The 22,507-nt window shown below is 46.4% G+C and overlaps 1 protein-coding gene across 1 annotated transcript; it reads right to left on the reverse strand.

The window, feature by feature from the left end:
• Positions 1-13,451: 13,451 nt before the first annotated feature.
• LOC142790048 (uncharacterized) lies at positions 13,452-15,003 on the reverse strand. Its single transcript, XM_075885081.1, has 5 exons — positions 14,570-15,003; positions 14,439-14,498; positions 14,272-14,376; positions 14,103-14,216; positions 13,452-13,807 (listed from the first exon to the last, which is right to left on the reverse strand). Exons 1-5 carry the CDS (start codon positions 14,592-14,594, stop codon positions 13,452-13,454), a joined length of 660 nt encoding a protein of 219 aa, XP_075741196.1. The 5' UTR covers positions 14,595-15,003.
• Positions 15,004-22,507: the final 7,504 nt, after the last annotated feature.

Raw genomic sequence — 22,507 nt, forward strand, 5'->3', positions numbered from 1 at the left:
GGGAGTGTTTTTCTGTGTTTAGTTGAACAATAAAAAATCGCAGGTTGCAGGTTAACTAATAGCGGACTGCAGGTCTCTTTGTCCAATCAGAGTCTTCTGTCTCTCAACGCTCATTATCAGCAATCGGCATGTTCAAGTAGGAAACATCGTTCTATCACTGCGTGTTTTACGCTTCCCCAGGCTTCTCTCCAGCGGAACGCCACGATGAGTTCCCGCGTCGGCATCGCCTCTAGTGTAAACGTTACTGCGCGCTGCTTAGCATCTACACATGATTGTCTTTAGCAGGAAATGGCGCAATTTTTGTGAGCCTGTAATTCTGTCTGGCATTTTTAAAAAACTGTGCAATAAGCCCTTTGTCCTCACTGGAAAACTACGTGATTTAGTCAAAATGTCCTAGCTCTCACACATTTGTTTCTCCTCCTACTGCTAAAAAAAATCAAAAGGGTGTCAGAAGTTCTCGTCCAAACGTCACTTTCGCAAATGTCATTCCTGTAGCGGCCTGTGTTGTCGATAAAGAAATTTTGCAAGTCGGCACTGTATGGACCTCCCTGCATCCTGCAGGAGTTGCACATAGCATAATCCCTGGCCGTTTGGTACAGTGTGGTAAGCTGGTTATGTTGCCGCCTGTACTGAGTTTGCCATATGGAATTGTTTTATCTCGTTGGAAATAAATGCTTTTCTGTTGTCGCAGTAGTGGCCCCGCGAATTCAACGTGCATCATGTTTCATAGTGTCTGGTGACGGTTCCACGTACGAATAAAAGCTTTGGGTGAGCTCTTCTGCGTTTGATGGCATTCACGCCACTGTCGCATCGTTTTCTCTATCACCTCGTTGATTCTATATCACCTCGTTGATAGCTCCTTGCGCACTTCTTAACGAATCTTATAACATGCAGTGCTGAGCGCAGCATGATCACCCATGATCCAAGTGTGAGGCACACGCGACGAAAAGCTAGGGCGGTCACTTGTCATCTGTGAGGAGCGAACTGATCACCTGTGAGTTTGTCCACTGTTCTATCCTGCACTACCTTGTACACCTTTTGCAGGATGCTGTCTTTTTGTGTCAGACGTGCTATCCTTATAGCCGCAACCAAAGGTATCACGAAGCTTCGAACTATGTCACTACTAGACATGGTGCATGCATAGTGCCACTAGACATGAACAATGAAGACACAATTCGACGAACGCAAATTTTAAAATAAATGTTGACTTCTAGAACTACTTGCTACTGTTTCACTAGAATAATAATGTATACTTTATCGTTGATGTTGCTTCGTAGGGTAATTAGAGACCATTAAATTGCAAGACGTTGAAGCTTCGCCTTTAAGAATGCAACATGAACATTTCATCTGGCCCAGGTTATATCGCACGTTCAATCGCTTGTTATGATTACCTTGCCCACGGACGCCTCAACCGTGATGTATCTGTGCGTGTGACGATAGCCTGCGTACATTGTTTTAGGGACGCCTACTTCAGTTACAATTGCGAAGTACCGGATACGCTTCTGCAGGGCAATACGCCGACTTGCGTAGCTTTGGACTGATGATGAGGAATTGTGCATGAGTGCTTTAAAGTTGTTACGTGGTTTTCAGCTGCACACTGGTCATGCGGTTATTTCGGGGTGATTATACGCATCTCCAGTGCAATCTTGCATATGTTAACATTGCCCCTCACCAGACATGACGACTCTATTCGTATACCCAAAGCCTTTCATTCGATTTCTAACACTGGTGGGGCTCTGTAGTAAAATACGTCGCTGTCGAGCAGGATTCTGGGGTTTGATTCCGGCTCGAAGATTATTTCAAAGGCACACAGTTTGAAACTAAGATCTGGGATTCCGTGCACTCTGTGGGCAGAAACACCGGCTTCCTCAGAATTGCCGACATGGTAACCACGCGTGCAGAAGCATGATCAAATAGGACGTCCGCTCTCAGCTAGGTGACGCACGCACCTCGTGGCAACGAGTAATTAAAGAAATAATAAAAACTTTTTCCACAGCTATCACGTTTTGATACAAGACGGCTAATATTCCGGAGTGAGAAATTCACTCCGAGCGGTACGTTTAGGTTGCTAAGTTTAAGAAAATATGTTAGCCTGGACTTCGTAAGGTGGCTTATCCACCTTGTCATTTCCTGTGGAGACTTTTCATTAAGAAGAAAGTCGCGAAGGCATGTCCTAAAGCAGACAGTGTTGTCTTCTGAGACGGCTTGGCATGCGAACTTCACTAAAAAGGACGCTAAAGTCCAACAACACTTTTCGTCAGCGTGAAAGCTCAGTGTATGACAACGTCTAAAACAAAAATATTATAAACATTAGAGCCCTATATATACTTACCAAGAAGTTGAGGCAAATGCACGAGAGCACATACACTACACGTGTTACATTAACAAAATGATCTCGATGACGTGAGAGGTGTCGCCTACAATTATTCATCATTAACCTAACTTGCTGCATGCAATGAATACGAATCTTTCGTGCATCAATAGACCTAATAAAGTGCTGCTTAAATTGCGCGAGTGATTTAAAAGTTGAATTTTTGCCTGGTTAAAAAGCACAGATCGTGCCCTCTAGTGGGGCTAAGTTGAACCAAGCACAGTGTGAGAGCACGCTAGTTGTTATTCCATGTTTTTTACGGCTGAAGTGCAAAAAAGTATACAGTGGACTAAGGGAACAACGAGGACAGGCGCCTGTCCTCGTTGTTCCCTTAACCCAGTGTATGCCTTTTTGCTCTTCAACTGCAAAAATTAACCTAAAACGTGTGCCATCTCGGAGGTCATGGCAGCAAATTGTTCAATAGCTGTTGTTCCTGCTGTCGCTCCCGCTGCTTTCGCTCTGCTGCTACTAGTGTGAGCGGCCGCGCAGTAAAGCCGTGCAACGCTGTGTACGCCAACAGTGACGTGACAGATTGCACTTGGGCGGGTAATTTAAAGTGCGTAATCTGACGCCAATCACAAAAAAGTGATTTTTTTTTTTTCAAAATAAGCACTCCTTTGCACAAAAATAAGGCTACGACGTTTCTGGACTGCTATTTCAACCACCAACGTCAATTTATTAGTAGCCTTCAGTGTTCCATTAGTGTCCTATGTGTCACACTAGACTCTGCACAGTATCTTGAACGGGGACGGACACATTCTGCTTCTGGCCACTGTTATCGAACTGGTGTCGTGTCATCTCTCTATCGTGTTAAACAGCTTCACCGGTCATCCATCTCCACAAGATGTGATCACAATTTTTATGCGTTGGATCTACCAACATTTTCCCTCACGGACAACGCTTCCAACGCCACATTTTCTACGGCACCGGCTCGCTAACGCAGTCATGTTGAAACAATGCGAGGGCATTGTTCTCGTAAATAGCTGTAAATTATCAAGCAGTTTTTGTAGTACGCCACTTAGCTGTCTACTTTATTTCTTAATTGTTATTACTAGGTTTCCTTACTTCGCGGTGGTCGTTCGCACAGCTGAAAGTGGCGTCTTCCACTGCGTCAAGGCATCGGGGGCCATTCTCGCACACCACCACTGCCCTGTCGGCGAGAACCGCTTCCGGACAAAGGAAGACTGCACCCGAGGTGCCAGCAGGGATGATTATGACGTGTGCCAATTTACATCACCGTTTATATGCACCCCCGAATATATATCTCACCCACAGTAGCTGCGCCATTAGGAATGAAGACGTGTTGCGAATGTTTTTTCGTCATCGATCGTGATATGTCGTTATAATAAATTTTACTAATAAAGATGTCCGAGCCTCTCGATTGAATCTATTTTTATTTATTATTTTACGTGAGCCAGCTCTCGGGGTATTTAAGTTCAAACCAAACGGAAGTTGTGCTCTGGAAACTGGACTTGAAAGTGGAGAGAGAAAGACGCAAGGAGACAACAACATCTAAATTACTTGTCTCCACCGATATCACCGGAACTGAAGATGTAAATGGGAAGAATAAGAAACGCACACAGCAACTCACTACTGTCTAGCACATAACGCCTGTGTACATGGGTTTCCTGTTTGTTGCATCATTTTCAGTGGACCTGCTTTTTTACAGATATAAAACTCAGTCGGTGGATACCATATAGTGAGACGAGAAAGCTTTCAATGAGCACCATTTTGCGATATATCTATTCTATCAATAACAGCTTGTTGTATTTTATAGCAGCCTGCAGGCATCAGCTTATTCTTGTAGATACACGTCCATGTGGACTGACACATCAGAGGAGAAGGCAAAGCGATAAAAATAGCTCCGTATCTGCATGCTTCACTGCAAATGTCGCTTAAAGACAATAGTATTGGGTCTGGAGAGAGTGAACAAAGCGTTTACTTGATGTTCTGTGCGAGAAAACTGAGGAACTGTATTCTGGAGGCACTGCATTAGAGTGCCTCGATCTGTGCAGCGAAGGTGAACGAGCACATGGAGGCACGTGAGATACAAGCGCTATCTGGCACTTATCTTCGAAAACGAAAGAAGGCGTGTGCACCTGTCTCTGTGGCGGTAGGATGTAAAACGCAAAGTGAAGGGCAGTTGCCACGGTGGAAGCACTTGCCTTTTCGTGCATAGCGTTGCATTGTCAGTGCGGTGTCATAAACGCTACGGTCCTTAGAATTACTTATGCCTTATCTGATATAAAGACACACATACAGAACACTGACGTGTTGTTATTGTGCCTCAGATACGCACAGTAATTTGTTTTTTATTTGACAATCCGCACAAGTATGAACGCTAAATCCTAAGCATAATTGGTGGGCGCTGCGGAAGGGGTTCGATTTTAACCGTTTGGGGTGTCCTTTCGGTGGACAAACAAATAAATGTACAGACAAACAGACGGACAGACAGACAGACAGACAGACAGACAGACAGACCAAAGTTTTTGCGCCGAAGTACCCCATGAACGACTATCGTCTTAATAATCACAGCCATCGAGTTTCATGCAATAATACCTAGAGAGGAATCTGGTGCTAGTGTATACGCAGGCTCCTCCAGCGGCACATGTATACCCAATGGGAATTATGGAAGGTAGAGGCTTGGGACCTTCGTCGGATGAATAGGGGTATTTCGATTCACGACGCTTGTTTGCCAACTGTAAAACAAAGTGATATGAACTTATATTCAATTGAAACTTGCTTAATTTATTTGCTTGCTTCAAAAAGTTCTCGTGACGAGGCGGGAAAAGTGAAACCTCGGCAAATTTATTCATTGCATGCATGGCTCCTCCATTCCGTTCCGGATCTGGCATAAAGATTTAATGAATTATTTTTACAACACTTGAAAACAAGCCTGCTTGTTTTTCTTTAGAAAGTACGTATTATTTATTTATGAAAAGAACAATACAAAATTAAGTCAGGAACATTTAGCGTTTTGTCTTCTGCGATGCTAGGTGCGTCTGTCTGAGCGTTCTGCCCCCCACGTACCTGTAGTTCTGTTATGAAACCGAGTCAGCGGAGCCTGACGGTGCGCTTACTTAGCTTCGTCATCGTTTGCAGTCGATTTAAAACGAGTTTATACAATACGCGCTCGTGAACAAACATGCAATATCTTGACGTGCTATATCTATTTGTATACCGGTGAGTGAATGACGCTTTGCCTAAACCGTCAAACACGATTTGTTTAGCTCCAACATGGCGACAAATCAGGAGATATAGTGGTCTTCTGTTTCTTCGAACATTAAAGGCCAAAACGCGCGCTGTACGAAAAACGAAACTGAAACTGCGGAAAAAACTCCCAAGCATTTCCCCGAGGTCCAACATGGTTAAGTGCGAATACACAGGGTGATGCTATGAGGGGGAGTGAAGTTAATATCCGTGGGCATTCGCCAGTGAGCTCACGTAAACTCCCACGTGTGATCACATTGCGATTCCCAGGAACCATTAGACCATCTCGGGAAATCTTGGTGAGCTTACGCACATATGTGAGAGTAAATTCGCACTATAATGATGTTTATGTGTTTTTATTACGCTCGGAACGTCGATAGGCACGTTCACGATCTGTCACTTAATGCCGTACTGACGATTGCCCCACGTCAGCCGCCTGATGCTCATGAAGCGGAGTCGAGGCGCTCTTCCACCGGGTTCAGATCGGGGAGGTCCGCGGGACGAGGCGGCTGCGCGTAGCCATGGCTCTTGCTCAACGGCGGAACCCGCCCGGCCAGCAGGGACTCTCGGCACGAGGCACACACCCGGAACGCACCTAAGGGAGCCAGCCGCGGGTCTTGCGCATCCATGTCGTCGCATCGGTGTTCGCCCGACCGTTTTTTGAACTCGTTCCAAAGAACTCGCAACGCGTTCAATCTTTTGGTCTCGTTCCTCACGCCGGAAATGCAGCTCAGATTGTTGTCAAACCACAGCCGGTCGCACACGGCGCAGCTGTGGCCGAAGCTGCGATCCACAAAGTCGCGCTTCAAGCGCGCATCTGGACGGGCAAACTCCAAGATCCGCGCTCGCTCACACATCGCGCGTCCCCCCGCCAGATCGGCTTCAGGGGGCTCGGCTCGTTTCATCCGCTTTCGTTCGGCGTCTCGCCGCTGGCCTTCATCACCGCAGGCGATGCGCCGTTTACGTCGCCCATCGGCTTCCCGCGCGCGGAGTTCGGGATTCGCGGCCTGCTTCGCCCGCTTGCGCTCGGCATCACGGGTCCTTCGCCGAGCTGCCTTGTGTTCAACCGGCGCGGCGCGCGCAATTACGTGATGTGTGACGTCGCTGCGCCGTTGCTACAGACGCTCTTCTCCGCTCCTCGCGCCGTTGCTAGGGGAGAGGAGGAGGTGCACCGCGGACGGCGGATTCAGGGTCACTTATAAAGTGCACTTGCACTTAAAAGTCTGTAGATAGTTCACTAGCTAACTCTATCCAATGCGAAGCTTGTACTTCCAATAATCATCATGGAGGTACACGGTCACAGCGCCAAACTCCTCTCTTGGTATTATTGTATGAAACTATGTGATCACAGCATATCCACCGAGTGAATGGTGATGAGTGGGTTGAATCGTCCGTCCGCGCGTCCATGATTATGTCCATACGTTAGTGCATCCGTCCGTTCGTTCTTGCTTCCTTTCGTGCGCCCGTAAATGCGTGCAACCAAGCGTTCGTCCATGTGTTCTTTCGTTCATGTGTCCATCCATCCGTCCATTCGTGCATCCGTCCATCCGTGCTTCCGTTAATCTGTCTGTCTATCTGTCTGTCTGTCTGTCTGTCTGTCTGTCTGTCTGTCTGTCTGTCTGTCTGTCTGTCTGTCTGTCTGTCTGTCTGTCTGTCTGTCTGTCTGTCTGCTGAGTGAGTCATACAACTAGGTGCTTACCAACCGGTCACAGACATGCATGGGCCGACATACGGCTTTAGGAGCATCGTTCCCAATAATTTGTTATCTTCCTCGTCGCCGCTAAAGAGTCGTGTCGCAATTATACACCAATGTCAAATATAGTAAAGTAAACATACAGAGTGGATAATTCAAGTAAAGCTAAAATGTCGTTGAATGTATCAGCCCAAAATGTCACACTCTTTGAATTACCTTTGCTTTTCTCTGAGCACTCCTTGCCTTACATTGAGCTTTGGTGCTAAACGACGCGGATTCGAACGACGCTGAAGATGCTGCCGATGATGATGTTTTGAGGCTTATTTATGATTCACTTTTTCAGCTATATTGGCGAAGAGTCGGGTATGTGTGAAAAATATGATAAGATGTTAGAATTACGACGTAATTTGAGACATGTTTGTAGTCTTCTTATTACTGCAAAGCTTCACCTATGGAGAAGGCATCTTCATTTGCTGCAATATGCATCGTTCGCATTTGGTCTAGTCGATGGCACCTGCAGCATTAATTTCTGTCCCACGTTTGTTTCTCCATGCTCTAAAAGAGCATGAAGCTATTCGCACTCTCTGCTCCCGCCTTCTGTTTTCCCCCACCGTTATTAGTTTTGAACAGCGATGTCGACAGGCAGAAGAAGAAAAGAAAGCTACGGTGGCGTGTCTGAGTCGTACCGCAATGCCATTCCTGCATTCGAAGCTTCGTAGACCCCAGCTCCTGGCCGTGTTACTAACGTTCACTGCGGGTCTGCTGGCCGCCGTGTTCATCTTGCGCAAGGTGCGCCGTCACAGAATGGACCCCGTGCTCCTTGCGGACCCCAACAGCCTGTACACAGTCGTGCTGAAGCGCCGCGAGGCGATTGGTCATAACGTCAAGCTCCTCCGGTTCGCCCTACCAAGCTATACACAGGTGAGCCGACGATGGGCCACGCTTATGGAGCCCTCGCGTCTGTTGAAAAAAAAATATTTTTGTTCAATCGACGCCCCGGCATTAATTTCCTCGATCCTTGGGTACTCAATTGGTTACCATTGTTTAAAAGGCTACAGATAATCACAATTCAATGTCTGCTTCTTCAAAATATTCTTGGCACAATAAAGATGAGTTTATTTCACGAGTATCTGAGAAGTGGTGCCGTATGTATTGTCATACTCGCAAAACGAGCGAAAGAAGATTCCTGAGTATTGCAGGTGCACTTGGCGGTGCCCTCGTGAAAAGTGAAAGATTTTTTCCTTAATTGTTGCGTGAACGACAACGTATATAGTACTTTCCTTTGACTGTGAATGCCCTGCAGATCATAGTAAAAGTCATTTCGCACAAAAACGTTCGTTGCATTCAGTTTTAAAGACTTCGAAAAATCGGGAGCATGCAAGTAGGTACTATCACATTTTGAGACAACCGTTCAGTCTTTCAGGTTCATAATTTTTCTGCGCTTCTTTGGAAGGTCAGGGAGTCCAATAGTACAGTTATTCAAAAGCTTTTTCATTTGTGTATTCCTAAGACAGAGTTGGTTAAAAAGCTTGTGTCGCTTAAATTCCAGCGGCGCTATGCAGGAGTGGCCATGTTTCGTGAAACTCGGGATCTTCCCAAGCTCTGGCGACACCCCCTTATGTACGAGCCAACAGTACGAAAAAGTTAAATCCGTCTCTCAGCGCGCTGCGTTTCATTGATTACCATGGAACCAGTCATCACGTCAAGGATGGTCCAATAAGTTGGGCAGTGTTATCAAACAAGAGGCGTCTTCTTTCATTTGTTTTTCATTCCACTGAGTGCAGAATCGCACCCTGTCTTGACTGGGGACTGGCAGCGCAAGAGACGCCCATCAGCTGAACTCTCTGGAGCGGTGCTCGTCGAGGGGAACGCTGTCTGCGTCCAACATGAGTGCGGGAACACTCCCAAGTGCACTGCAAAGAACGTGCACCGGCTTGCCAGTGACATGCGGTCCGCGTTGCACACGAACGCTGTGACATGCTGTCGGCATTTCAGGAGAAACGTGTGCATGGATATAGGAGGACAAAAAAAATAGCAGATCCCACGTACAAAGGAAATCGATGATAAGTGAAGCATGAATGAGAAGGGTTCATATGTAACTTTATAATCAGCACAATGTTACGAGGTGGAGGATAATGATGCCATATATGACTTATGTGTCATGACTATCATGTCGGAATGTGTCCTTTACTTTAGCCATCTAGTCACGTCACGTGATACCAAATTTATTTCATGTTGAGCTAGCGAAACGGCCGCGAGCACGCTATGAGCATGGTATGTTGTCATGTTCTTACATGAAAGGCTTGTCAGGATTGTCATGTTTGCACCAGTCATATAGTTTCGTCATCTATTGACGTCACGTAACACCAAATTTGGTATATCTGGAGATAACGAAACGGCCACCAACGCATCATGAAGGGCCCATTGTACTCCAACGTAGCGTTGACGCGCGCGCACGCTCGGAACAGTGACGCTAAGTGAGGAAAACGCGAGCACTCTATAGTCTGACGCCAGACCCGAATGGCGCTACCAGCGTCCGTCGGCACGGCCTGACGGGAAGCGGTGCGAATTGCCACATACCGAATTTCGTGCCAATGCGTTACCCAGGCAACACTCCTTCTCCCTCTTTTAGAGGCGAAGCTCTGTATTGCGGCACCTGCTCGTCCCTCGTAGTCGTACTAGCAGCATAGAGAAATAAAGGTTAAGAGTGGACACTCCCGTAGACCCCAGCGGCCCAATCGACCCTAGCACACCTAGTGGTTGGTGAGAGCAAGTGGCGTGCGCTTCCTGTTTCGGTTTCACTGGCGCAAATTTTGAATTACTTTGCATAACCGACGTTTGGCTATGACGAAAGTTCATGATTTCAAACCACTTTTCATCGCCCAAATGGATAGTTTTTGCAGGTCGTTTTATTTAGCGATTCCCTGTCTTGTTCAGTGGTTCGTGCGAATCTGTCGTGACATAATTTTTATTTGATTAAGTTATAATAAAAAGAGATGCAGGTAATGACAATTCACTACAGTTTTATTCACGCACTTGTGTTTTTCTTTTGGAACAAGTGATCAATGTATATATCAGTCAAAGAGACAGAGTATCCGCAATGTTTTATTCAAAGGCAAGGTAGAGTCTGAGAATATACAAAGCACAATATGACAAAGGTAGACAACAAATGCATCTCGCCTTTCAAATAAATGGGAACAAATATTGTAACAAATACAGAGAGAACACAGACAAGGCACACATCGCTAGAGTTGGCAGAAGCCGAGAAGCTGGTGAAGTATGACACACCAGGCCAGTTGGTAACTAAGGATCTATGGCAAAAACACAGCGCACAATGCTGACGAAGAAGGAAGAAGTGATTTATACACAGCAATGAAGTCGCGAATCACGCCTGGGGTTAACCGAAATAATGCATAGAAAAAAAGAGCGCACAGAAACCACACGACAGAATATAGCAGGAAGGCAAAGGTGCAGTGTGCTGGCTGTGCTTAAGAACAGCTAGCCCAAAATGAAAAAAAAAGCAGACTTGATGCCTGCTTGTCCTCAGAAAGGTAGGGCTTTGCAGCTTGCTCACTACGTGAAAGACAAACTTTATGCTACAACACTGGCAGGTTTTGTGGCTTTTGTTATGCGTCGCCTTCATCAAAAACTTAAGATCCCAAGTGATTTGCGTCTGGGTGTTGCTGTGACGTTTGCGAGCTAAAATAGATTGTAGTCATCACTTTTCCAGAATTGCGGACCTTACTTGGTGCTACGAGAGCGGTATTACAGGGCTAATAAATAGCAGAAGGAAACCACTTTGGCTCATTATTTTTCACAAAGGCTCTACATCGTACGTTATCACTCAAAAGCTATATAAAGATAAAATGGCAGCGTCCGCAGCCCCATCAAACGCTACAAGTTTGAGTATTCTTTTGAAAATTTTGATGGGCGAGATGAGGAGGTTGACGAGAAGCAAAAATACGAAAAGCGTGATAACATGAACCGTGCCCACTTCATACTGTGTTCCTTACCCGCTCGAAGACATTTCAACAAGCGGTTTTGTTATCGATATATTACTTGAGCTGGAGAGATAAAGCATACACAGTGACCAAGCGAGCCACAGTAAAGTGTACAGTTCGCCCGCATTTGCTACAAAAATACAGACAGGATACCCAACAATTTTTTTAAGGTTATGCAAATCACTTCGAGCGAATACAGTGTCCCTACTCCTCATAGCGGGTAACCTAAACAATGTATGCAACGAAGAAGTGGCTAGTCCAGTTGAGCTAAATATAAGCATATAGGACCATAATGAAGTCTGCTGTAACGAAGTAATAACATAACAAAGCTACTACAGAATTCGGCTCAACACGAATACTTTAGTGTAAACCCGCCACTAATTGCTAACCTTTGAACTTGTCAAGCTGTATGCCTGAGATTGAAGACTGGAACCTAACCCTATCTAAGTTTCGGTTCACAAAACGCACATGCACACATAAACGAACCCAGCAAAACATTTTCAGAAACTTCGCGCGACACCCAGCAGAGCAGAAATGAAAATCGCCAACACTTGACAGATGGTGATACAAAACATCGCACACTTTCAGGTGATGTGCAGTGGCCTTAGTTATGGCAAGAAAGTGAGATTCAAGTTGTTGTACGTATGCAAAAGCTGCTTCTGATGGCACAGTGAGATTCCCAAAAAGTTTGCTGGGGACGTGGTATGCTTTGAGCATTGTGAAATACTGGTGGGTACCCTAAAGCGTCTCACTGTCGTGTTTCAGTAACTGTGGGCAACTGCAACCGTCACATGCATTCCGAAGGAAGCGTTTGATGAGAAAACCAGCTACATAATATGCAGCGGAGTCATCGATAATACGCGAGTGATTGTTGGTCGCAAGTTCAGAGAGATCGTCTAGAGCGGGAAAGTCGTCAGGCTGTGGCTGTGCACACTCATTACCCACAAGAGACGCACTGGTGAGGGAGAATGGCGAGAGCTGCTCCTGGAGGAGGTCACATTCATCATTCTCGACATTTCCGTATTCTGACAGCTTGAAGAGTTTTCTTATGCAGATGTGCTTCAGGCCACAAATAAATTGTGCTACATTGGGGTTGGTGTTGCAACCCTGTTTTTGCCTAATGTGGCCAAATATGTTCTCCAGAGGATCCTGTTGAAGCCTGCGTGTTAGCAGGTATTCAAAATTGTAATTTTTGGAGAGGTCATCCCATAGTTGACAAATTGTCTGAATTGTAATTTGCCAACCTACGATGGTTTGTGGTTGACGTCTGCCAACAAACTGCCATGATGCAATCCAGGGAAGCTGGCCTCGGAGGAAGTCAATCAGCTCTGAATCATTTTTCATGATTGCATGCCGCAGCTTTTGCGAAGTTCTTTTTTTACTCGAGCTGTTCAAGGCATCGAAAATCCTGTCCACACGATCACAAAATGGAGCTGTAGTGATGGCCGAGGCAGGCAGCACCTTCACATACACCATTGCCGTGATAGCAATCGAAACTGATGCACTGAGGACCTGAGTTGCTCTGCTGATCTTCATATTAGAAAAAGGTTTCTGATGAACGTGCCGTTCAGTCAACTTTGGAGCCAATCGCAACCGCAACTCATGTGAGGATTGGGAAATGCTTACAATGTGCGACCAGTTAACGATGTCATCCCCAATGTATAACTTGTGTGCTTGGACATTATTGCGCGTTGTTTTAATTAAATGCGAAACATCAAAACAGTAATACACCCGCTCACCATTAACTTAAAAAAAAGGCTTTGTTACAGTCACTCTTAGTCGGTTAGCGAGACTTACATTCTCCTGGTCACAAATGACTGCTTTCACTGCAATATTAATGCTCCTAAGCTCCAAAATGAGTGACACCAGCAAGTTATGCATAACAGATGATGGTGTTGATGTGTGCCCTGTAGGAAAAGCAGCCGGTTGAACCCACTTTCTCGAAACACCAACAAGAAGAAAAACCAGTGCTCGATCAGCGATGGTTGAAGTGCGATGAGTGCCATCATCTGTAAAACCCTGGACAACGTCTCTTGCAGCATCATAGTACAAATTCTTTTTGAGTGCCATTTCGTCAAAAACTAAAGCGCACACTCGGTCCCGTTCATTCCAAGCTTGAGTATTTGTTGCAATGGAAGAAAGGATTCCTGGAATTATGCCTGGAGTCATCTTTACATTAGCTAGCCACATTAGAATGCCGGGAGCGTAAAGAAAAATATGGAGCCGGAAATCGGTATGCTCGCGGACCTCGGAAGTTTAAGTGAAGAGCAAATTTCTTGAACCACACGGGAAACCGCTTGCCCTTGCGTTTGGGCCTCAAGCGAACATGTGCAGAAAGAAGTTTAAAAACCTCCTCGGTGACGTGCGGTCGGATAACTTCAAGGGCCTTTGAAGTCGATGACGGTGCTTGGTGAGGCTGTCTCCGCAGTCTTTTGATAGTTTTCCGCTGTGCTGCTACTTTGGCTTGCAGATGTTTAATGGTTTGCTTGTACTTCATTGATGGAGACATTGTCGCTGGCACACAGGAACGCACTGCAATAAACAAAAAAATGGATGTAAAAGCGAAGAACAAGTAATCCCATACGAGCACTTTCCTCGCTCTTTCAGACCCAAGGTGCACAACTTTCTGTGGTGCAAAGTTTTCGATTCCACTACCTAAAAACAAACCATTCACAATGTTGACAATGCACAAAAAAATGAAAATCACTGAGAGCCCACCCTTACATTTTGTAAGTGCACACGTAGTGTCCTTTTGAGGATAGTTTCCTCAGAATGTCCTAAACATAAAATAGCACATTAAAAACGGCTGCAGTAAAAGCATAGTCACCATTTTCTCTAGGGCACTCAGGTGTGGAGCTGTTGGCGGAGACGTCTTCTGGAGGGTCTTGTGAAGCTTGTTCAGTGCCTCGGACAGTGCTGTCGGAACAATCTTGCGAGCGGCCTGCGGAAGTCTCTATATCAATCCACTCTGGTGTTGAAGTGAACATACAACTTACCGGTCACACAAGTTCCTTTTGTGACAGCTGAATGACTGGTTAAGGTTTTCTCCGGCAAGACGAAGTCAGCGGAAATTCTTTCACCAGCTACAAGGGAGCTGCCACCTGCAGAGGTTTGGTCAACAGTCAATTTCGGTAAAAAAAAGAAATCGCGACACTGAACGCACCCTGTTCATCGGGGCACCTCAATGTGTGGGAGCCGCTTTTTGAAACCTCTACCGCAGGTCCTGAAGAAATGAAATTACGACAATGTATCAGTAAGAGGCTTAAAATAACACAAACTGAAGCTCATCCGCACCTTGCAGTGCAGCTTCTGCAGCCATGTCACAGTCACTACTTGAAGCGACGCTCAGAGAACCTGCATATATGTGCAGTTGGTACAAGTTACAAAGCTTGTAGCATGAGGAAACTTAAACAGCTCTTTCAAACGCATAAATTGGTCGAACGTGGAAGAAAAGAGAAGGCACCAACTAGGAAACAAGTAATTTGTGATTTTTGGAATTATTAACAGTGGCAGCTTTCACTGATGAAAGGTATACGTACAAGTGCACTCAGGCTTGAAGATAACGTAAAATAGCCCTTTAAAGTCTTTTAAAACAAGTTGCGCAGGTCAAGAGCATCAAAAAACGACAAAAATATAAAGCTGCTGTTAGGAAGGTAATAGCCCACAATTCACAAAATTTAAGACTTTCCAAGTGTTACTTCTATAGTGAGGCTTCTCCACCGGCTACAAAGATCTTCACGGTTAACTGTCGCCACTGATTCAATACAAGTGGCTGCTAATGCACATATTTGAGTTTCAGTCAATCATTTACATGGTGCAGCTGGTTGCACACTGGGAACAGCCATTCTTGTAAGCCTTGTGTGCCCAGGGTTCATGAAACTTTGAGCAGTAAAACGGTCGCTACATACCCTGTGCGTTGCGTACAATAGGCTGGCCGGCTTACTAAGGAGATCATCGCGTCCAGCATACTGCATCTATGCTTTCATCCTGCAATGGCAATGAACTATCAGCTGAAAGGGGAAGTGCTTGAATAGTGATTTTTTATTGTTACCCTCACTGAGCAAGTACGAACAGTAAGCCTAAAGACATGCAAACCATACAAAAGCTTTAACACACCTGCCGTCCCGTGGTATGCGGAAGAAACTCGTCCCAGGCTTCTTGTGGGTTCTGCCATTGTTGAAGCACCACGATACACAGCAGTAGCTGCTGTAGCTTGGACCGCCGGACGGCATGGCGTCAGCGCGGTCTGAAAATGTTAGTAAGTGGATGCTTCGCTGTGAAATTACGAGAAAGATATGTGCACGTCATAAGTGTACCAACAAACCCCTTTGAATGATTAGCTAATCGATGCACAATACAAAACCAGTGAAACATCTCTGACCCATAAAACTCTGACTTGCAAAGATATACGTCAGGACCACTTACAAAGACCTTCAGAAGTTTCCAGGCCGCTATCCCTTGTAATGCAATGGTATCGCGGCCTGGGAACTTTAGAACATCTTCGTACGTACGAAGTATCAGCAGTACCTTGGGAAGAAAAATCGTAGTTGAAATTTATGCGGTAAAATTATATTGGAAACGTCAAAAAAATTTGTGAGCAGCTTGCACTAGTGGCACAAGGCTAGCGAAACAACGAAGATGATGGCCACTTGGCTAGTCCAGATTTGCCTCCGGCCCACCAAGAATTATTCGTGTTCCGAGCCTTCGGGAAACGCGTCGTGAAGCATGCGAGGCCCAGCGAATGCTTCTCAATATTTTGCACCGAGCCTATGACCTAGCTGCCCAGCTACGCTCAGCGCACAGACGCTCGCGTCCGTGGCAGACGCAGCACGCGTCGCCTCGGCTTGACGCCGTGCCGCCTTTGCTATACTGCATACATTGCACAATGTTCCCGTCTAGCCGCCGCATAGAGCCACAAACTTTCTTTTTAGCGAACGTCCCAGTCCTTACAAGCTTCAGAAAAAGGTTACAACTGCGTGAATGAGACGCCACGTAAGAAACAAACTCGCACACTCGAAGCGCAACGTGTGTGTGTGCATCTTTCTATGTTTGTTGCATGGTGTCTTATTCGCGCAAGTGTAACCGTTTTCTGAAAAAAACACCCAACAAGACCAACACCATGTCATTCAACAAGCTTCGCTTGAAAACGTGCCTCACCTGTTATCTCACGCACGAAAACGCCGACGCAGCCGACGTTGACGAAAGCGACGAAAGCTTCTCGCTGTCAGTCATGCATGGGCTTGTCGCTGGGTAGATGGTGTTTATGACAGTACGGCTGAAGAAAAATAATCACGTAAGGTGTGTTGAATGAATTGTTTTTATGTATAAAGAACATACCAAATTTGGGCGTATAATTATTATTTTGTAAAAACGATTCCGTTGCAATGATTATAACTGTTTTTTTTTGCGCTTGCGCCCTTTGACGTTTGGTGAGAGCACTAGTTCGTTACGTAGTCGTGACGCACTTCCTGAGGCCAGGTTTTGCGCAGTGTCCGCTCTTGTCTTCTTCTTTCTCTATGCTAGCAGTGTGTACTTAGTCTTACATTTTGACTTCCAAGGTGGTGCCGGTGGGAGAATTCTTCTGTGCGTTGTTGAACAATAAAAAATTCGCAGCGTGCGCGTTAACTAAAAGCCGAATTCTCCTGTCTCTCATTCCCCCTTAGCAGCCATTGGCATGTACATTGAGCACTATCTGACAAGAAATGGTTGCTACGTTATACTAGCTGGGCGTAACCTCCTTGGTTTTAGAAAGGTTTAGCGAGTGTTGCGACACAGTGCCATGAATACAGAGAAACTAGTATATACCATGAACTCGAGGTGGTTAAAGGTGAGAAGTAGACACGAAGCGCAAGCCGTAAGAAAGTATGTGTGTGCCTCTTCTCGTTCAGTCCTTGGAATTTCCGCTGGATGGCGGTGCTTCTATACGAGGAATATATGATGAAATGATGCGAGATGGTGGTACTTCGAGTGTTGAATAGGTGGACGAACGGACAAACTGACAGATGCATGGACGGACGCACGGATGGACGCATGGACGGACGCAGGAGTGGATGCATGGACGAACGCAGGGATGGACGCACAGATAAACGTGCGGACTCACGAACAGACGCACGCACGGACGGGCGAATGGACGCACGGGGGCGACACAGGCGCACGCATGAACGGACGGAAGCAAGAACGAATGATGCTTCACCCTACTCTCTATCATTCACTCCGTGGATATGCTGCCATTTTTTTCGTGACGGAGAGACACTGGACGCGCTTCAACGTGCTTGTGTTAAAGCAACGCAGCGCGGCGCGCGTTTGCGAGTATGTGGCAGGACCGGCGCCTCGCATGGCAACGCCGGCGTGACGCGACGAAAGGAACGCCGGCGAGCACGTGCACAGCGTCACGTCGAAGTGTATTGGTGCCTTGACTGGGGCATGTAGTTATGTTCTCACATTACACGCATCTTATGATTATCGTGTTTGCACTAGTCACATACCTTCGTCATCTATTGACGTCACGTAATAGCAAAGTCGGCATATGTAGAGCTAGCGAAACGGCCGCGAGCGCATCAAGAGCGTGGCATATAGTCATGTTGTTACAAAACACGCATGTCATGATTTTCATGTTAGGGTCTGTTGATTGTGTTAATCATGCAATCATGTCATACCATACCAGTTTTACAACATGCCATGTGAACAAAACGACCGCAAGAGCTGCAGGACCATGAAATGTAAATCATGACATTCATAACACATGTCATGTTTTTCATGTTATGACTAGTCAAATATGTTTTTATACAGTCATGTTATGCCATACCAAGTTTAATATCAATACCATTATTGAAACGGGGCGGCTAGATAGATAGATAGATAGATAGATAGATAGATAGATAGATAGATAGATAGATAGATAGATAGATAGATAGATAGATAGATAGATAGATAGATAGATAGATAGATACGCTCAAAATCACCGATGTTCGCTAAGAAATGCTTCGCATTTAAAAGCACGTCGCATGTGCGCAGCAGGGCTCGGTCTCTTTCTGTGGCCGCGTAGCGTTCACCACATCAAACGCTTGACAGTCACACCGGCACCATCACAGCCTCGAGTTGAACTGGGGCCTACTCAGAATCAGCGAGTTTTTATCCGAGTTCACGCGTCCATCTCTTTGAGAGACGCCCGTGGCGAATATCGAGTCCGCCCACCACTTTTGCTCTTGCCGAGTAGCACTGCCCACGCCGCGACGCCAGCGAGCACACGGTTCATCTACCAGCTTTATCGTGCAGACTATGCATACACGCACGCAGAAGTAAAGGTTGTGTCCCGCCGCAAGCCCTTGTGGTGCAGTCCCTCCCACTGCGAATGCGTCGTAACGCGAGCAGCTGTTCGTGTTCGCGGCTCACCCGCAGAAAATTCCAACTAGCGCGCAATGATCGCGGCCAGCGAGACCCGCGAAGTGCTGTGCGTAGCTTCCATGCATTTAGGTTTGTGATCAGGGCGAAAGTCCCTAGACTCTTCCGTAGGGGGAGCAAACGCTATTCTAAATCTCGTATCGCACCCGCAAGTGAAGCAACGCCTGCAACACTTGCGAACGTTATTCTAAAACTCCGTACGTCTCGTTTCCGATTTCACCGTGCTCATGACATCCAATGACAGCCGCGTTGCCGACTAAGGTCTCTAGATGAAAGACGTTTCTAAGGTAGTGGCACCTTTTCCTTTTCTCCTCGCCCATGTTCTTGGAGCGTCCCCTAGAAGAATCGAACCTTTCATCCAAAAGCGAATGTTTGGGTTCAGTTGGTATGGTGAATAGGTGTAAATGAATCAAGGTGAATAGGTGTAAGTAAAACAAGATGAACAGGTGTAAATGGAACAAACTTGAACAAAATGAGTCGTAGAATAAACGGTTGCCTTTAAGGACATAAACGGTATAACACAAGAGCAAGCAGAATGTGTGTTAGTCAACTGACAACTTTGCGCAGTTATATATTTTGCACCATTAGCCATGCATGGCGTCTCACATCGTACATTGTACTTCATCCACTTATAACTAGTGCAGTTTTTCGAATGTGTTTTGTTGGTGCTGTGACACAGCGAACGCACTTCTTGCTGGATCCTGTTAGTGACCACAGGACGTGACGTTGGGACGAGTGATTACAACCCACTTTCGCACACACAAAGAAAAACCATGGCCAGACTAATACGAACGTTTGACTCGCAGCACTCGAACGGTTCTTTAAATATGCTCATTTTGACAATCGTGATGCCAGGTTTTTCTGGTGCAGTGTGGGGATTTTCCTGAAAAGTGAGAGTTCTACTGGTGAAGTGTCTCGAAGAAGCACGTTTCGACTCCTTTATGCCGCGTGGTCGTTAACTGGTCAAGCATGAAATGTTGCAGAAGGTGCATTATTCACATGCTCCTGCTGCTCTGTATACGTGCATACGCACAAGCATTTGCAACAACTGACATGCAAAAGATGCGGATTAGACGCGCTCCTGGCGTTTCAATTAAAAAAAAGTGACAGATAAACTCGCTCCGCAGAACCGCGTTGACGTACGTCGACGGCGTTGCACGAAAGCGTTTGCGTGAAATGTTTCATATAGCTTCACGGCGTGCTTAATTTCGAATAGCACACGGTAAGAGAGCGAAACTGTTTTATGTTGTTTGTGGCAACGAAGCATTGTTGAAAAACTCGTATATTGTATTTGACGAGCACCGCAAAACAAGCTTGGCCGATTCAGAGCCAACTGAAGCGCTTCTCCTCTTCAGGTTATGTCCGGGCTACGACTTCGTTTTTGGTCACGGTGAAAATCCAGCTGCAGCCATGGGCACATGCGTACTCGTTTTGAACCTTTTGCATAATAATAAATAACACCACCAGCTACTTGCAAGATCACGTGCAAAGAATGCGCCAATTACAGACGCGGATTTCAGAGGGGTAAGCGATAGAGCGAGGAGGACGGCTCGAGAACAAACAGTGACACTATCTTGGAAACTTGCTTCATCTAGGGACCTTGTTGCCGACAAGATGACCACCTGTCCATACATTTGTACGCAGTACTTCATAAACGCGAAACGAGCAGCACGAGCGTGCTGCGTGTGCAGCTTTGCTGCCTTCGAGAGTGGAAATTTCCACGCTGCTGGTGGAGCGAACGAACCTGTTCGAAAGAGGACATACGCACATGAACACGCCTGTGGAAGGCGCGTGTTGAGTTGGCAAAAATACAGCACGAAAATCACCCTGACGTCGCTGCACTGTTAAAACGTTGACTGACTGGCGGCGCTGACGTATTCTCACGCGGTGTTCTTTTGATAACCATGACAAATATCCCACATCCATTTCCAACGCCACGCGCGTTCATGTAAGCAATTTTATCAACGCTGCTACAGTCTAAGCCGAAATTCGGCAAAGTTGTACTAACCGCTGTCGTTAAACCAACGGACAAACGGTTCGTCCAACAAGGACTAAATGCGTGACAATGCGTGTCGTGCGCAAACGCCCGGCAATGAAGAGACCAACGGGGAGGGCAACTGCGCCGCGATCGCCTCCTGTCGATGCTGCATTGCAATGCTCGGCGTGGTCGGCGATCATGAAAACAAGTTATATAGGCTGTACGCCACTGTGAAAGCGAAGCACTATGAAACGAATAGAAGATGTTATGAGAGACACGTAGTACAACACGTTGTCAGTGCATACAGCAAGCGCCCTCGCGTTTCTACCATGCCGGCACGAGCGGGCCGAAACTAAGTGAAAATTGCCGAACACGGGCAATGCGAATAACTAGCTTTAATGTGCTGAATTAGTTCGAACTTCGATGAACACTGACAACGCTAATAAAAGTAAGCTGTTCATCAGCGGACATGTACCCACACAGTGACCACAACTTAAAAGCGATATATGGAAAAAGTAGGCTTCGTATGTCATCGGTATTAAGCTGGATGCCGGTGTGAGTGAATTCCCGGCGCAAGTGAAGGTAGCATCGCGTACACATTCACAGAATATGTAGCTCAAACAAACTTGAGTGATTTGATGATTGATATCTGGGGTTTGATTTGATTGATATGTGGGGTTTAACGTCCCAAAACCACTGATGATTATGAGAGACGCCGTAGTGGAGGGCTCCGGAAATTTCGACCACCTGGGGTTCTTTAACGTGCACCCAAATCTGAGTACACGGGCCTACAACATTTCCCCCTCCATCGGAAATGCAGCCGCCGCAGCCGGGATAGATATCTGGGGTTTAACATCCCAAAACCACTATAAGATTATGAGAGACGCCGTAGTGGAGGGCCCCGGAAATTTAAACCACCTGGGGTTATTTAACGTGCACCCAAATCTGAGCACACGGGCCTACGACATTTCCGCCTCCATCGGAAGCGCAGCCGCCGCAGCCGGGATTCGAACCCGCGCCCTGCGGGTCAGCAGCTGAGTACCTTAGCCACTAGACCACCAGGGCGGGGCAGACAAACTTAAGTCTTTTTCTCCACGCGACGATCGTTATCAAAAATTAAGCGTGCAGGCGATTGCAGATGCGACTAATCGTGCGGCCGGCGGTGCACAAGGAGTGACTTACTAGCACGATGAAAGAACCCTGCCTGCGAATGGTCTCGTCACTGTAAGTATACAGATATCTACATCACTCCGTAAGACACCGCGAACATGGGACACTTACCTATTGTTCATTTGTGACAATAAAATAATGACGACACAAAATTTCACGCGAGCCGCATGTTGCGATCACCGGTGGGCGTTTAGCCGTACTCGTCGTAAGCCTAGCAATGCCGTCGGCAACCAGACACGGTATGGCAGCGGCGGGGCACCTGGCTCATTCGCCAGCTTTCCTGCATAAGCGCCGCTGCTATGTTTGTGTTTGCGGACACGTGCGCCAGCACTGCGAGCGATGGTTCGGCCGACATGATCGAATCCCAGCTGATAATTCGTATTCTCGGGCTGGAGGCATGCTGAAGATTAGATGGATTCATATTAAAAGATCGGTGCGCATCGGTGCGCATCGGTGCGCATCGGTGCTACGAATTAGTCCATGTAAATTTTCGCGTTATGGTGTCAATGTTTATTGTTTTCTTAAGCCGAGTAAAACTCGCCCACTGGCAATAGATGGGAGGTCAAAATACTGTGCTATATATACACGATAGTCTGTTCTTTGTAGTATAGCGCGGGCAGTCATTGTTTGTGGTGTTTTACTTTAAAATAATGGTGCATATGTGTATGTGTGTGTGTGTGTGT

Source organism: Rhipicephalus microplus, chromosome 2, assembly GCF_043290135.1.
Source record: "Rhipicephalus microplus isolate Deutch F79 chromosome 2, USDA_Rmic, whole genome shotgun sequence".
Classification (NCBI taxonomy): domain Eukaryota; kingdom Metazoa; phylum Arthropoda; class Arachnida; order Ixodida; family Ixodidae; genus Rhipicephalus; species Rhipicephalus microplus.